Raw genomic sequence first — 17,605 nt, 5'->3', positions numbered from 1 at the left:
TTGAAGTTGGGGAGTGTAATCCCCCTGCTTTATTCTTCCTTCTCAGGATTGCTTTGGCTATTCGGGGTCTTTTGTGGTTTCATATGAATTTTAGAACTATTTGCTCTAGTTCATTGAAGAATGTTGTTGGTATTTTGATATGAATTGCATTGAATTTGTAGATTGCTTTAGGCAGGATGGCCATTTTGACAATATTAATTCTTCCTATCCATGAGCGTTGGATGTGTTTTCATTTATCAGTATCTTCTTTAATTTCTCTCATGAGTGTCTTGTAGTTTTCAGAGTATAGGTCTTTCACTTCCTTGGTTAGCTTTATTCCTAGGTATTTTATTCTTTTTGATGTAATTGTGAATGGAATTATTTATCTGATTTCTCTTTCTGCTAGTTCATCATTAGTGTATAGGAATGCAACAGATTTCTGTGTATTAATTTTGTATCCTGTAACTTTACTGAATTCAGATATTAGGTCCAGTAGTTTTGGAGTGGATTCTTTAGGGTTTTTTAATGTACAATATCATGTCATCTGCAAACAGGGAGTTTAACTTCTTCCTTGCCAATATGGATGTCTTTTATTTCTTTGTGTTGTCTGATTGCTATGGCTAGGACCTCCAGAACTATGTTGAATACAGTGGGGAGAGTGGGCATCCTTGTCTTGTTCCTGATCTTAAAGGAAAAGCTTTCAGCTTCTCCCTTTAAGTATGATGTTGTTTATGGGTTTGTCATATATGGCCTTTCTTATGTTGAGGTACTTGCCCTCTATACCCATTTTGTTGAGAGTTTTATCTTGAATTGATGTTGAATTTTGTCAAATGCTTTTTCAGCATCTATGGAGATGATCATGTGGTTTGTGTCCTTTTTTTTTGCTGATGTGGTGGAAGATGTTGATGGATTTTCGAATGTTGTACCATCCTTGCATCCCTGGAATAACTCCTACTTGAACATGATGATCTTTTTGATGGATTTTTGAATTTGGTTTGCTAATACTTTGTTGAGTATTTTTGCATCTATGTTCATCAGGGATATTGGTCTGTAATTTTCTTTTTTTGTGGTGTCTTTGCCTGGTTTTGGTATTAAAGTGATGCTGGCCTCGTATGATGAGTTTGGGAGTATTCCCTTCTCTTCTACTTTTTGGAAAACTTCAAGGAGGATGGGTGTTAGGTCTTCACTAAATGTTTGATAAAATTCAGCAGTGGAACCATCTGGTCAAGGACTTTTGTTCTTAGTTTTTTGATTACCAATTCAATTTCCTTGCTGGTAATTGGTCTATTCAGATTTTCTGTTTCTTCCTGGGTCAGTCTTGGAAGGTCGATTTTTCTAGAAAGTTGTCCATTTCTTTAAGATTATCCAGTTTGTTAGCATATAATTTTTCATAGTGTTCTCTCATAATTCTTTGTATTTCTGTGGTGTCTGTAGTGATTTTTCCTCTCTCATTTCTGATTCTGTTTATGTGTGTAAACTCTCTTTTTTTTCTTGGTAAGTCTGGCTAGGGGTTTATCTATTTTGTTAATTTTCTCGAAGAGCCAGTTCCTGCTTTCATCACTGAGATTCTTAATATGTTAAGATGACACCCAGTTAGACAATCTGAACTTAAAAACCGGTAACCTTTTATATTCCAAGGAGTTGTCCTTGCTTTTCAAAACTGAAGGCTCTTAAGGACTTTTACACTATTACAGGTCACTGACACTTTGCAGATTACAAGGCTATAATAAAGAAACCACACTGTCAACCAAAAGACAGCCTGAAGGGAAGATTGCATATCCTGAAAATTTCAAAGACCAGCATGTGATTGCACACAGCTGCCTGGTGAGCACACTGTGTTCCCCATTCCCTAAAAACACACAGGTCCACCACTCACCATCCCTTGTCCATGGTTCAATAAGGAGGTTTTCAGGTCCTGACTTCTCTTCTTTTCCTTTGACATCACAGGCCTGAAGAGTCAACTGGAGAGGTTTACCTGATCACAGAAGAGAGAGAGAGAGAGAGCCTTAAGATAGTGCTGTGATAAAATGAAAACCAGCATGCACATCAGTGGAAAAGGAGTGCCTATGGCCATCCAGATTGTTGACTAAAAATGTACCCACTCAAAAGCTAAAACAGCGACATAGTATTAGACCAAAGCTGACATCAAAGAGATAAAGTATAGTTTATGCTCTTAAGTGTCTCCAAGAAGTGTCCAGAATAACCACTATTCAGAAAGAAAGCATATTATGCGATACAGATTAATACCACAGATTCAGCATATTTCAGGGAGAGATTCCTAAAATACTGTTTTGGAGCCAATAATTAATCTTACTGTATATAAATAACAGCTTCAGGTTTGGCGTACTGTTTCTTTAAAACACCTTTTGGCAAATTTTGAGTTTTAAGAACTATAAAAATCAACTTTGTTATGATGATCTGAAAACTTTCCTTTTTTCTTTTGTTTTAATAATACTATAATGAATACCCATTTACCTATAACCCAACCCTGAACTAGAATATTAACAAAAACAACATTTCCCCTATGCATTCTTCCACTATCCAGTGCTCCCTGTTCAAAAAACTGCTAATTTAATTGACAACTTCTGTGGAGAATATTTTCCAGACACCATGTATCCCTCCCATCCAGCCATGCCTGCTATAGGACCCCCACCCCTCAAAAAATGACCTTCACTAATTTATAAGGGAAACTGGATTTACAAGACATCAATTGCCTGACTTTAAAAATTAAACATAAAATAAATTATTAAGCCATTATCAAATCAAAGGTACAAATATAATGACAGGAATATCACAGTAATGCCTCTATTACTAATGAGGAAGGGATCCAATACTGTACTGTTTGGACAGAAACTTCAACACTAGAGGCTGGGATGGCAAATAATTTGTTCCTCACATGTCAACTGCAGTCATCTGGGAGTAACTGTATAGGCTCTCACACAGAGAAGGATTAGGGCCCTAGGTGTCTAGGTAAGTTCTACTTCTAGGTCAGAAGAAAAGTATTAAGACGGATTGCTGTTGGGCACATGATGGGAAAGAGGTGGGTGGCAGGCATGTATGTACATCCACGTATGTCCTTCCAACCAGCTCTCATGGGGATGCAGAGTGATGCATTCCAAGATAAGGATCCTCTGCGCTGTGTCTAGGCTAGTTCCCACCCCTCTCCAGATGAGTGGTACTCCAACTTCCCAACCTTTTAGGAAGAAGACATTCCTGTATTTCACCAAAGATGGCTGTGATCAAACGGCCGCCAAACCTAAATAATTAGGCCAGTGAGTCCTGGTTGTACAGCCTAGTGGACACTCAGTACCTGTTCTGTTGATGCTGCCATAAATGAAGTGACAGCCACTTCTCCCTCACCAGCCCTAGTCAAGGACATGGTCCATCCAGGAATCACGGTGTAGCTACAACAATGCAGTCCACAAACTACATGAAAAGATAAGAAGCCAGAAAGTCGCATGCTGACGATGGTTTTATGGCTTGTCCATCAAACCTAGGTCATTTACCATATCTAAGGAGAAGGTTCTGCCTCACTGAGGCCATGGATGAGATGAGGGATGAGGCATCATAGAGTGTGTCCAGGTGGTCAGTGATGGTACACAGAGAGTTCAGCACTTTGGCAACACTTCCTCTCGCTAGCGCAAAAGCCAGAAGAGTCAGCTCCACCTCTGGAGTGGAACAGCAGCTGCAAAGAGCAAAAAAATTTTTTACTTCTCAAAAACATGAGAAAACCCAGGGAGCTCAAACCCATGTAATTGATCACCATTAGTAAAATCCACCTGTCTTATGATTTCTGTATGTTTACCAGCAACATAATTTAAAGAAAAACTAAATAATTTCAGAAGACCAGGAAATGAAATCCTCACTTCCATAAGCTTAATCTGTAAGTATTATACAATGCCGATAATATCAATTTTAATAAGTCAAACTTTACAAACCCCAAATAAATAAGCTGCTGCAGTAAGGCTCTGCTATGAAGAAGGTAGTTTCTTGGTCAGAGAGTTATGGGTTTATTCCTTTAAGCACTGAAAATGTGTTTTAGATTGACTCCACATCACACATCTCTGCATCTTTAAACACACTGCACAGAAAGTTTTAAAACCATGTGGACGGCTCAGGGCATTTTGTACAATATGGTAATGTCTCCAGGGCTGTGCTGGCAGTATCCCCACCCTACTCGACACCTCTATCAAGCTATCGAAGTGCCCTTTCCTGGTTCTAGGGACAATCAGGCTTGTTAGACTTATGTGTAGAGGTAAGCAGGTGCTGAGTAAGGCCACGGGCTGGGGATATCAGTGAACTGGGAGGTTTTGCATTTTGGACTTTGAGACATCTATTCTAGCTGAATCAGAGGCCAACACCCATGGGCCCCCAATTTCCAAGGTCAGGTGATATTGTGAGATAATGGAGTTCAGAGGCAAACTCATTTCACTCTGTCTCTAGTCTTTAAAAATGAACTATTTTTAGTGGTGATCTTTAAAAGATTAAAACATTTTAGAAATACTTAACAGCATATATACCCTCTATTCCCACAAACCCCACCTCATCAACCTTGATTCTACCTAGTTATCCTTAAGAGGAAGCTGTCCACTTCTTCCAGAACATTAGGGGACAGGAAAGTTGAGAAATCAGTAGATCCTGGTGAGAGGGAGAGTGGGGGCATGTGCCTCAGGGCCTTCCTGGAAATGTAAAATGTAAGATCAGAACAAGTCCAGGCAAAAAACAGATTTAATAATATAATATTCAACAACAAATTGCTAGAAGCTTGTTTTGATGAATCCCTTATAAACAGTGTTCCTACAGAGACTCCGGTACGCAATATAAACCAGCCTTTTTTCCCAGGAATCATGGTGCAAAGTGTTTTAGTGGGGTTTCTTTCTTTTTTTTCTCTTTCTTTTAAAATTCCATTTTCCTCTGTAAAAGCTTATTCAAATCCCTAGAATCAAGTATTTATTTTAAGTTGTGTGACTAAAAGACATATATACTCTAAGGAAAATCCCTGCAATTCTTAGAAAATTTGACCCCAGAGGCAGGGCAGTTTGTGGCACAGTAAAAAAAAACTATACTTATACATAAGATCTTAGGATGTATCTAGAGATACATCATGCATTTTATTTTCTCCAAATATGTCAGCACCTATCACCTTCTATATTTCTGCCTGTGTTTCTTGGCTTTTCTACCTTAACGTCTGCAAAATGTTTCTCTTTTCTCATCTCATCTTAGGTTTATCTTTCTGAATCCCTCAATAGCTTTACCTCCTTGGTCTAGCAGTCATCTAACAAATTTATGCAACTAGAAGTTACTGAGTCCATCTAACAAATTTATGCAACTAGAAGCAACTGTGCTAGGTGGGTGAGTGTACCATGAACTTGAAGGTATGCAAAAATAACTAGAAATTCTACAATTAATAGTCACTTTATAATAACTGTAATAAGAATCCCTAAACCAATTTTATTTCTACATTTTAAAATAGAGACAATATAGCAAGACTAACACCATGTCAGCTTTCACTCTGCTCTCATTTCTTCCCCCCTCTATACTGAGCTACATCAGTATGGCACTTAACACTAAAATGCAATTGATCAGTAAGGTCTCATGTACATGAATGGCATGCAAGGATTTATTGAATTTATTTCCACTAATACAACTAAACACTTTTGTTTCATAACATTCTTTTTGTTACTTATTTTTCCTCATTGATCTTTTTTTCAATAATTTAAAAAATTTTTAATGTTTTGGACCACTGATATTTAAAGTTAGGAGTGAAAATACCACTGCAGATTAACTATTACAACTGCTTAGGGATATAAAGGAAAAAGAATTTTTATGGTGGAAAAGTCTGGCAGACACCACTTTCATCAATGTATCAAAGTTAACATCACTAGCACCAGTAATAGGACAATGTGAAGTGTGTCACCTGATGGGACAGACATCATTGCTTCTATGATATTCCTGCTAAAGATATAAAACCTAAGTTTAATCATGATGAAACATCAATAAACCAAAATTGAAGGACACTCCTCAAAATAATTGACCTACAAGTTGCAAAAGTGTCAAAGTCATCAAAGTCTAGGAAAGACTGAGGAACTGCTCCATACTGAAGGAAACTGAAGAGACATGACAATAAAATGCACTGTATGATTCTGGGTTGCATCTTTTTGCTACACCAGACATTACTGGGACAACTTGCAAAACTTGAATGGGATCTGAGCACTAGATGATACCAATGTATATCAGTGTTAATTTCCTGACTTTGATGGTTGCAGTGAAATGTTCTTGTTAGCAGGAAATATACACTGAAGCACTCAGGGTCAGTGGGGCAGCATGTTGACAAATTATCCTAAAATGGCTCAGGAAGAAATAAAAGTTCTTTGTTCTGTACTCACAATATTTCTCTGTTTGAAATCATTTTTTTTTTTAAACAGGAAGGAAGAAAGAAGTATGGCCAAGTACTACCCTTCAGATCTAGTACTGCCAGCAGTGCTATCTGCTGATAAGTTTTATTTAATAGCAATAACAAATCTCAAAAGACATCTAGGAAACAAAATATTCACAATCTCTTTTTATGTGATACCTTGACAGCCTATGCTAATAATGCCTATTGTCAGTTAGTGAAATTAGATGTAACATTAATACTTAATGGCTACTGAAGCTGGTTGCTTTTGCCTCAAATGGTACTACTGGGTCTTATTGCCTCACCAAGTTTTTAAAAGAGAATTTTCAAAGATGCTCTACATTTAAAAATAATTAGTACCCTTGAGGCAATATCACTCAATTGTAAAAAGAGCCCTCAACCTAGATTCAAAGACCTAGATCAAACTGATCCATCACTGTCTGATCACATACCTCAGGGAAGGTCACATATCCTCATCTATAAAAAGGGGATAATTTTTAACAGGTACATTTCACAGTATATGTAGGTAAACAGATTACTGCACGTGAAAGCACTTTACCCAATATAAAGTGCTATATAAAGGCAAGCAATGGTTCCCCAACAGATAAGGAACAGAAACAGCATGTGTGACTCCCTCACAAGACTAGAGCTGAAGATGCAAACAGGGTACCTGGGGCTGAGCTGTTCACTGAGTCTGGATGACTGAAGGCTGCCGAGTGAAATGCCCTGAAGGTCACATTAACAGGACTGGAAAGCAGAGAGGGACTTACTGTGTATTGTGTAGCACTGTCTGAACAAAGGTGGGATTTGTCTCCATGGAAGCTGTCACCAGAGATGTCAGCAGAGACCAATACCATATTGCAGAGGCATCTGAGACTGAGACCCCAGACTTCTTAATTCTCTGAAAGCCAACAGCCCTCAGACCATGAATTCTAGTGTCACATCCATCGCTAAGACAACGCTTTATGTTAATCTGGACATCTGTAAAGCATAAACAACAAATTCAGTATTGGATTAACTTCTCCAGTTCAGCAAATGCTAGGCTCCCAATTAAATACAAAATAGTAATTCATATTTTGAAAAGAAAATTCTGAAAATATACTTTGATACCAGAAATAAATAACTTTAGCAATGGAGCTCATATATAATAAATGTGTCCAAAAAAGCAATGACCAATCTAAGGAGTCATAAGAATAACGTGTAAAGTTAGGGGTAGGATAAATCTTTATATCACGAGTCTTCTTAGGAATTTATGAGTCTTGAAAATTAACACAAAGGAAGTTCTTAAAATTCTGATTAAATACACAGTAAGACAATTTCTAGAATTCTTCCCAGAGTTCTGAAATTGGGATTTAATTATAAAATGGTAGCTGGCTCATAGCGGTTGTGAGAATTTCTTTTTAATAACCAAGTCCAAATAGATGACATAGGCATGACTCACTTCTAAGAGCTGTCATCATTTCTTATTTGGGAGGTGAAAAGTTACAAAGGACAGAACTTAGAGAAAAGACCACCCCAGTGTAAGACAGGAAGCTTCTGCTCTACAATCTTAACTACTTCTTTGCCTAAGGGTGAGACACAAAGACTACCTCCTTAGGCCTCAGTTCCTTTGACCAAAGTAAGAACACTTCTTTTGGCCCAGGAGAGCATTAGAAGAAATGAGACAAAACATGAAGCATTCTGGCTCCCTGAATGAAATAAGCCTGGAAAGAAATCACAGAATTGTGATTATTTCCAAAATGCTGTGGGTGAAGCAAGATTATAATAGTATAAAAATGGAAAAAACCTAAATGTCTAAGAATAAAGAGCTGGTTGAAATTAAGGCATATTCTTATAACACTAAATAAAGGTCTGCATGAATATATGACATGATAACATGCTGAAATTACAAAATAACATGTACAGAATATCATTTTTGTAAATAGATATGTATAGATGTATGTAAATATAATATATACAAACTTATTTTTTATTTAAAAAATGTATATATGTGTGTGTGTGTGTGTGTGTGTGTGTGTGTGTGTGTGTGTAAGCCACACACACACACAAATACACAAACACAAAAATAGGTCTGGAAGAATCCACAGCAATGTATTCATAATCCTTAGGTAGTAGGATTTAGGGTAATTTTTGTTCATATTTTTCTGATTTTCCAATAAAAAAACAAGAATAACATATTTTTAATTAAAGACAGCTTTCCTGCTTTTCTCTAACTTTTAAAACACTGAATAGATGAAATAATGACCACTCTCACATGCCTCAGGAGAAGCAATTCAAATTTCCAAAGAAAAACTAAAAGCTTCTCCACTGCAGGGGTCGTCCTGCTAAAAAGTATTATTTCCTTCCTCCCCTTCCGATCCATTTAGTAAGAAGGGTAAGATGCATCTTGGTTGACTCACAGAACTGACTGATGTTAGCATTTTCCAGCAGTGTCACGTAGCCAGTAACATTGCTGGGAATGTGCACATCGCGGACTTCCTGAAGATCGCTGGCAGTCCTCCCTACAGCGACAGTCACCTGCTGTGGCATGTAGCTCTGGTCAGCGGCAGCCACTGCAATGGACAGGTGCCTAAGTACAACATCTGGCTTCATTTTTAAACTGGAAAACACACAAAGCAGAAATTACAAATGTTTACATATGTTGGAAACTGGTAGGATCCACAAGTTCCATCTCCAAGATCTTATATTTCATATACCCAAAGACTGATTTCCTCTAAAAGCAAGTAATTTGGCAATTCCGGCTAATAGTTTCAAAGTCGTTATGACTTACCGAAGTCTCCAACATTCCTTTCAGTTCAAGATTAATCTTGTATTTCCTTTTAAGCAATTACTACAGTGAAGTACAATATGAATTTCAAACAAAACCTTTACTTCTTTACCTGGCAAGAAGCAAATTCCAACCTGCATCTAAAGAACTGAATATCCATCAGGGAAATGCAAATTAAAACCACAATGAGATATCACCTCACACCAGTAAGGATGGCCAGCACCGAAAAGACTAAGAACAACAAATGCTGGCAAGGATGTGGAGAAAGAGGAATCCTCCTATACTGCTGGTGGGAATGTAAACTAGTTCAACCATTGTGGAAAGCAATATGGAGGTTCCTCAAAAAACTAAAAATAGAAATACCATTTGACCCGGGATCCCACTCCTTGGAATTTACCCAAAAAATACAACTTTTCAGATTCAAAAAGACATATGCACCCCTATGTTTACTGGAGCACTATTTACCATAGCCAAAAAATGGAAGCAACCTAAGTGTCCATCAGTAGATGAATGGATAAAGAAGAGGTGGTTCATATACACAATGGAATACTATTCAGCCATAAGAAAGAAACAAATCCTACCATTTGCAACAACATGGATGGAGGTGGAAGACATTATGCTCAGTGAAATAAGCCAGGCGGAGAAAGACAAGTGCCAAATGATTTCCCTCATTTGCAGAGTATAACAACAAAGCAAAACTGAAGGAACAAAACAGCAGCAGACTCACACACTCCAAGAAGGGACTAGCAGTTACCAAAGGGGAGGGTTGTGGGAGGGTGGGTGGGGAGAGAGGGAGAAGGGGACTGGGGGGCATTATGTTTAGTACACATGGTGTGGGGGGCATCACGGGGAAGACAGTGTAGCACAGAGAAGGCAAATAGTGAATCTGTGGCATCTTACTACACTGATGGACAGTGACTGCATTGGGGTATGGGTGGGGACTTGATAATATGGGTAAAATGTAGCAACCACATTATTTTTTCATGTGAAACCTTCATAAGAGTGTATAGCAATAATACCTTAATAAATAAATAAAATATAAAATAAATAAAGAACTGAATATCTTCCTCATCTGTAAATGAGATGGCTAAAGGTCGTTATACCTTTTATGATGAAACAAAACAATTCTTTCTATTTCCACCAACTGAATTAGTCCATTCTCTAAAGGAATAATGAAAATTTAGATATCCACTCCAGGATTCTGATCATCTCATTCCCTCTTCCTCTTCTCAACTGGACAACTTAGTTAAATAAAGATTTTTTTAATGCACAGAAAGTATCTTAAAAAGTAAAACTGGATCTAATATAAGAACTTGCTCCTTGGATACTAATTTTCCTGAGAAACTAGTGAAAAAGATTTGAAATCAGTAAAAAATACCAGTCAAATGCTATTTTCTCCCTTAAAATACCAAAAGAAAGTCCCCATGTTTACGAATCTGTGAACACAGTTACATTAAGAAAAAAAGCTAGGCAGTTAAGTAGAAAATATCTTAAAATTAAAAAAATAAATTTTTAAAACACAGATGGGATAAGAGGAAGAAAGCAGGTCATTTTCTTGGGCTTTCACTCACAAACTGGCACTATGCCACCCACCGGATCCAGTGTGAGCGGGCGCTGCCATCTGACTGCCAGTAGGATGACGCTTCTCCGTTGGTCATTTTGTCAATGTCTGCAGGGTTGGAGGAAGTTTCTATATAAGCATAGCACTTTGCTACTGACTGGAATTTATCCATCTCTGGGCTTCTGGTTAGATCTCCAGGGCTTTCTGCAGGGAAAACCAGATTTTATAATATGATATGTCATGCACAAAGAGAAAAAAAAGGGTTATTTAAACTATCTAACAGAAATATGCTTGGCATTTTGGTCCTAGAAAATTAAACATTCCTTAAAATCTCCTTCCAAAAAACCCACATGCAGAAATTGGCCAACGATTGTTCCATGACTCATTATAATACTTAAATCACTGATATATTTGCAAACCATGCCAAGAAAAGAAAATGGTGTCTCACAGTTTAATTTTACATTTCTTTAATTACGAGTGAGACTTTTTAAGCCACTGTTTGTAAGCAACTTGAGTTTCTGAGTATGGCCTGGTCCCACCCTCATCTATTTTCTACTGGGTCTTCTTGTCAATTTATACATTCTATATACATTATATAATACATAAACACACACACACACAAACACAGACACACACGGCAATATTTACTGAATGTTTACTGTGAGCCAGCCACTTTTCTATACATTTTCTGTGTATTAATTCATTTTAGAGATGAGGTAACAAAGGCAGAGAGTTAAGTAACTGCCTAAAGTTAGAGTTAATAAAAAACTGAGTCTCTCAGTTACATAATTTGATACATTTTTATTCCCTAGAATGTCATTTGTCTTTTGAAACTCTGTTTATGATACTTTTTGCCATACAGAACTTAAAGTTTGTGTACAGTCTAATTTATTAATCTTTTCTTTTGTAGTTCTGAGTTACATGTCTTGCTTAGAAAGGTTTTCCCATGTCAAGACTTATAAAGTAGAACTATTTTCTTCTAGTGCTCTTAAGTTTTCTTTTTAGTTGACAACACTTTTGGATCTACCTAAAATTTACTTTAGTGAATGAAATGGGCTAAGAATCTACTTTTATTTTTTTCTCCAAATGGCTAACCAGTTACCCTAACCCCACTTGTTGACTAATTCACCTTTCCCTCCTGATTTGTAATGCTGAACTATATATGGTACTATGCTCCCACATGTACTTAGGTCTATTTCTGAACTCTATTATGTTCCACGGACCTTTGTCTATTCACATTATCAACTTCTGTTTTCATCACTGCGTGAATCTGTAGTGGCTTCCCTTATTTACTCAAAAAGAGAGTATCTACTATGTGCCAGGCACAGTTCCAGGTGCTAAGCATAATGAAGCAAACAGGACAGAGTGCAAGTAAATACTACTACTACAACTGCAGATCATGGTACTGTGCACCATTAAACCTGCAAAGTTGATAGTGACCAGAAGGTGGGGAATGGGGGGGTGGGTGTTAATTACAGAGTAATGAGGAAAGGCCTCCCTGAAGTCAGACCTGAGCAGAGACCTGAATGATGAGAAACCAGTTGTGTTAAAAAGGAAGGGAAAGAAGGATGAAGGAAGGAAGGGAAAACATATCACATTGTTGTGCTAGGAACTGGTTACTATTATATTTTCAGAAATAAAGGCAGGGAGAAGGGCTGGCTCACCCTACTAATAAACATTTTGGAAGAAGTGGTAATAGAGCATTCTCGGGAAGTCCTCCCCACACCAACCTGTCTCCACACACACGTACCCTTTTCTTTCTGTATCATTTGATCCAGAGACTCCTTCAGAACAGAAGCCCTCATGGTGCACATGTTGTTGCAGTGGTCCAGCAAGGGGTAAGGGATGGCTGTGCTGGAGAGCCGATTGCGATGCAGGAAGCGCAGGATCATTGACGAGTGTGTACCCAGGCCCTCCCTGGACTCTGAAAATATATCTATGAAACCTAAACACACAAATCCATTTTTGGTGTTTTAGGGAATCCACCAAAATAATTCCCACATCCCCTTTTTGGTGGCCTGTCTGAACTGGCTCAATAAAACAGCCATTAAGAATCTTCACTGATATTTTCAGCTTTAATTATTAAAAAATCTAAGCAAGTTTTTAAGAAATGAACCAGTGTTAATCTTAATTTTAAAATTTCGCTTTAGTTTAATAGAATTTTAGAAGTTTAGAATAATGATTATTTTCTTCAACCCAAGCTTAAAAAATTTATAAGCACTTAAATACTAACTGGAAGTTTCTAAAGAAGTTTTGCACATAGAATATGGGCTAGGAATAAAACTGTTTTATACTAAAGCTACATAAGGTGATAATGGTAACACCGCTACCACCCCGACCACCATTTCTGATGGCATTCTACAGCTTATATGGTACTTCCACATTTCACCTCAGACGGTCCTCACAGTAAGGGTGAAGGGGTGGAAGCACCAAAGGTACTAGCATCTTTGTTTTGCAACAGAGGAAAATGAGTCTCGGTGGCCAAGCACCAAGTAACAGAAAGGGGGTGGGACTGGAACTGCCCCCTTGCACTGCCTCCAAGGGCTCCTTCCACCATTCCAGTTTTTTCTGCCTAGTGTGACCCTCCAGAGTCTTCCTCATCTGGCCACTGCCCACGCTCTGGCCTCAGCATCTCCCATTCATACACCTACCCAGATTCCCTAAGTGGCTCCCTCAGCTCTTTGTCTACCATCAACCCGAATAATCTTACAAAAACATGAAACAGACCATGCTTACCCATTTAAAATCCTTTATGGTTCTTCCTCATAACCTACAATAATACACTTTGAACTGAGGTGCCCCCCCCAGACTGCAAGGGCTACGTTGAGACAGGATAAACACGACAGCTTTTCTTGGAGCTCAGGCATACTTGTAGATTTGGAGGGATTTTTGTTTAGCTTTCTAATGAATCATAACACACAGAACAACAAGTACCTATGTTATAATTGATGACCTCTTACCAACTGCGCACACCACAAAAGCAGCGCCCAGAGAAAGACCCAAGAAATCTGCGGGAGTTGCTTGTGCGGGTGAAGCAAACAGATTACTATCAAGCACAGTGAAACTTCACATTAATTTTCAAGATAAAACATAAGGCTGAGAAATTCTGCACTCAAAGCAGCCCATTTTGATTCTGCTCCCTACACAAACTCTGGAGACACTAGTTTGATTTTCCAAGACTCAAAATCCTATGCCATCTCTTGCCATCCTTTTACAGTTTTTCTTTTCTTAGTTGACTCCCACAATTGTACCCAAGCTGCACTGATCTGCTCAGAACTCACGTGAAAAAAGAGAACGATGCTTGTAACAGGAAAGCTGTTCCCACTGCTGAAACAAGCAGTACATGGGGTCAGGGTGCGGTCTCCCTTTTGAACACTAGGCCCCAGTACAAAAGATACAAACAGAACAACTTTCAGTCTGGGTTAGAAAGAGGACCTGGGTAACAAGTCTCACCAGAGAGGCAAGCTCGGCTTACCAGGATTCATCCTAAGACTGTGAGAAAACAATTCTTTTAAGTTGGCTGTTGACAGAAAATTTTGAGTAGAAAGTCCTAAGTCATGACCCTGCTGTGTCAGCACCTTGGGGTCTAGACCCTGAATTCTTCTCACCTAATCTCCCCCTCTCCCCATAGTCATCTAGAGTGACAGTACATTAAGTATTATTTATTGGTGGATTCCCTAGTCTCCACCCTTTCCTCTCCTCCCAAAACATCTCTTTGAGGTATCCAAATAAAGCTCCTGATGCTATCCATATGTTGCTAAGCAAAAGTGGGAGTGATATGTAAATGCCAAGACATGAGCTAGCTAAATATAATTCAAAGCATAATTTTTAATTGCCATGAGAGTAGGAAAAAAGTTAACATGCACAGGTTACTTCAAAGCTCTATAAAAATTACATATTCATTAATATACAGAAACCGACATTTGCTAGCTTGATACATCCCCAGCACTAAGCCAGAGAAGACGTGGGCACACAGATTTACATTTATGCATCTATCAAATCTATTTTGCCTCTCCTGCTTCCCTAGCCAGCCTCTATGCTAAGCACACAGAACAGGAAAAGTTGTTAGATAAGATAAACTGAGATTAAAAGGATGATGTGCAAAGTTTTTTTCCTTTCAAACCCAATTGTTTTCTTGCTGGGAAAAAAAAGAGGGTAATTTAATTTTGATTCAGTCTTCTGAGCTCCCAAAAGAAACCATACAAAACTACAGATGAAGTTTTTTCACATGTATAATTTAGAAGAAGTATTGCTTAATTTTAAACTGTTTTTATTCTTAGTTAAGTTTCAGAGTAAAAGTTACCTAAAAAAAAAGAAAAAAAAACACTGGGTGCCTCCCATGTGCCAAAATGTGTGCTAAATGTGGGGACACACCAGAAATGAAAGAGAAGGTCCCTGCACCCATGGACCATCACAGGATAAGAATGAAGACAGACATTCACAAATAACTGAGTAAGTAAGTAAATGAATAAATACCCTGGTAAAATGTTGCAAAAAACAAGGACAAGATGCAAAGAGAACATTCAACTGGGGCCAGGTGAGGCTTCTTGACAGAATGAAATAAGGAGATCCATTGAAGAAGGTAGTCTTGTGACAAAAGTGCACAGAAAGGGCAGAACTGCTCAGGCACCAAGTGCTGGGGAACAAAGGAGATGGGTGCGCTAATTCTAATCCCATGCTTAAGGAAGACATTGGAGCAGCACATTTATTTCATGGTACCCATGAGCTTGCCTAATTACAACACACAGTGCAGCAGAGCTCATTTTGGCTTGAAGACAATGCTCTGCAGTCTTCTGCACTCAGATAAGAGCCTTACCCGGAACAAGAGAACAGGCTTGCAGTTGTCTGATGATGTGGCTCAGTTCCCCCTGCAGATTAGCTCCACTGGAATTCTTGAGGGCTTCCAACATGTTCTCAGCATCAACTGTACCGTCACCCTCAGCATCAAACTGGGCAAAGGCCTACCAGGTAAGAGATGAAAGACAGTCAGGTCTGTTCCAAACCTGGAGCCACTTTGTTGTCATTGCAGTATCTATGCACATTATTCAAAGAACAAATAAATCCAGGACAGTAATTCACTGTGCTTTTGCAAAGGTATATATATATATAAGTATTATGTGTATATGCAATTTATCATTTCTTTCAAGAGAGTAATCTCCCTTGCCCCAAATAATTTCAGAAGGAAACAACCACAAAGAATTTTTTCACTAGTTACAAAATGCCAAATACAAAGCCATTATTAGAAAGAACTGGCTTAGAGTAGTGCCTCAGGTTTAGCTGGGTTTTACCTTTTACATGCTCTTCAGACACAAGAGCTAATTTGATTTATCTACTTCACAGCCCTGTTTTCACTAACCTTTAACCATAATCTAACTTGTTCCCTGCCCATGTTAGGCCATCTGGAGATCCACACACAACCTGGGATTTGATTTGACTCCTGCTCTGTCACTAACCAGCTATGAGAGTTGACACACATTTCTTTACCTCCATAAGCCTCAGCTTCTTGATCTGAAAGATGGAGCAAAACATACCAAACTCACAGGCTGCTAACTGAATTAAGTGACACTCAAAGAGTGAATACAGTGAAAGCACATTAGCAATGCAATGTATTCCCCCTTTCCTTTCTAACCTGCATTGTTACCTCTTGTGTACCTGACCCCATTCTCTCGCATACTATAATACTCTCTCCACTTACAAACTGCCCCCTCTCCCCAAATCTCAGTCCCTCCGTCTTCAGTGGCTTCTTCCTACCTGCTGATACACTCACTCACAAACATCCCTCACCATGAAATATGTCAGGAGTCTTCTACTCTCTTTTCTGAGTGATCCTCCATCTTCCTTGGAATGCCAGCCCCTTTCCTTATAGCCCTCCTTCACGGAATATGGAAATGTCTCACTGAAGTTCATGACTGACACAAATGCCCCTATTTCATCACAGACCTCTGAACAGTGCAGTATTTAATAGGAAACTATGCAAATTCCTGGGTTTGGGTCCAAAAACATGGACATAAATGCAAGGGTGGGAGACATAGTTTAAAAGCAACATGTGAAAGATCATAGCATTCTTTTTTGCCTCTACTCAAGCTGACAAGATTAGCCACAAAAGTTAATAGGATCAAAGGCTACATTAATCAAGGTATAATGTTCAAAAGGAGAGAAAATATCATCCTGTTCTTTTCTGATTACACCCATCAGGAAAGCTGAGTTTTGTTTGGAAACTCCATACCAAAAGGAAATGAGACGGAAGAGAACACAGGGGAAAAGCCATGATGGAGAGAAGACTAGAGCCTGCTCTCTGAGAACAGCTGGAGGACCATGGGATCTTTGGTGGGCAGAAAAGATGACTGGGAATAAGAGAATCCTTCTTTTCAAATATCTGATGGGCTGTCATGGAAGAAGCAGTTAGATTAAGGTCATCAGATGGAAGTTAGAGGGAAAAGCTCATCGCGATGACAGACTTGTCTGCTGTCGAGGCAGGGGAATGGGTTCATATAGATGGATTGGGGGTGTCTGCTGTTGGGGGGCACGCAGATGAATTAGAGGGTGTCTGCTGTGAGTGGGGTACACAGATGGATTAGGAGGTGTCTGCTGTCGTGGGGCACAGATGGATTAGGGGGTGTATGCTGTCGGCGGGCATGCAGATGTATTAAGGGGTATCAGTATGGATTAGGGGGTGTCTGCAGTCGGTGGGGCATACAGATGGATTAGGAGGCTCTGGGAAGGAATGCCTGCCCCAGCCCTCAAGGCTTCACAGCAAGAGCTGAACAACCAGACATCAGGAGTGTTCAAAGAAGTCATACTGAACAAATACATTTACCTCTGCTTTCCCCGAAATCCCTCTAAGACAATACTATAAAGGGGATTTTTTTTGTTAAAGCACAAAGAGAACAGGAGATGATGCAAT

The 17,605-nt window shown here is 38.8% G+C and overlaps 1 protein-coding gene across 5 annotated transcripts in view; it reads right to left on the bottom strand.

Moving 5' to 3' along the window:
* The window catches only part of ZZEF1 (zinc finger ZZ-type and EF-hand domain containing 1), a 111,127-nt gene that overhangs the window by 80,328 nt on the left and 13,194 nt on the right, over positions 1-17,605 (bottom strand). For all 5 annotated transcript variants that reach the window (XR_008997192.1, XM_057501014.1, XM_057501016.1 and 2 more), the window contains exons 2-9: positions 15,518-15,662; positions 12,452-12,646; positions 10,734-10,905; positions 8,773-8,972; positions 7,144-7,354; positions 4,542-4,658; positions 3,486-3,664; positions 1,856-1,954 (exon numbers count right to left, since the gene is read on the bottom strand). Coding sequence is in view for 4 of the 5 variants with exons in the window: in XM_057501014.1 (XP_057356997.1) it covers positions 1,856-1,954; positions 3,486-3,664; positions 4,542-4,658; positions 7,144-7,354; positions 8,773-8,972; positions 10,734-10,905; positions 12,452-12,646; positions 15,518-15,662 (1,318 nt within the window). In the remaining variant the exon portion in view is untranslated. The remainder of the gene's footprint in view (positions 1-1,855; positions 1,955-3,485; positions 3,665-4,541; positions 4,659-7,143; positions 7,355-8,772; positions 8,973-10,733; positions 10,906-12,451; positions 12,647-15,517; positions 15,663-17,605) is intronic.

The sequence above is a fragment of the Manis pentadactyla genome, chromosome 4 (genome assembly GCF_030020395.1).
Source record: "Manis pentadactyla isolate mManPen7 chromosome 4, mManPen7.hap1, whole genome shotgun sequence".
NCBI classification, from domain to species: Eukaryota; Metazoa; Chordata; class Mammalia; order Pholidota; family Manidae; genus Manis; species Manis pentadactyla.
This window is presented reverse-complemented; position numbering and strand designations above follow the sequence as displayed.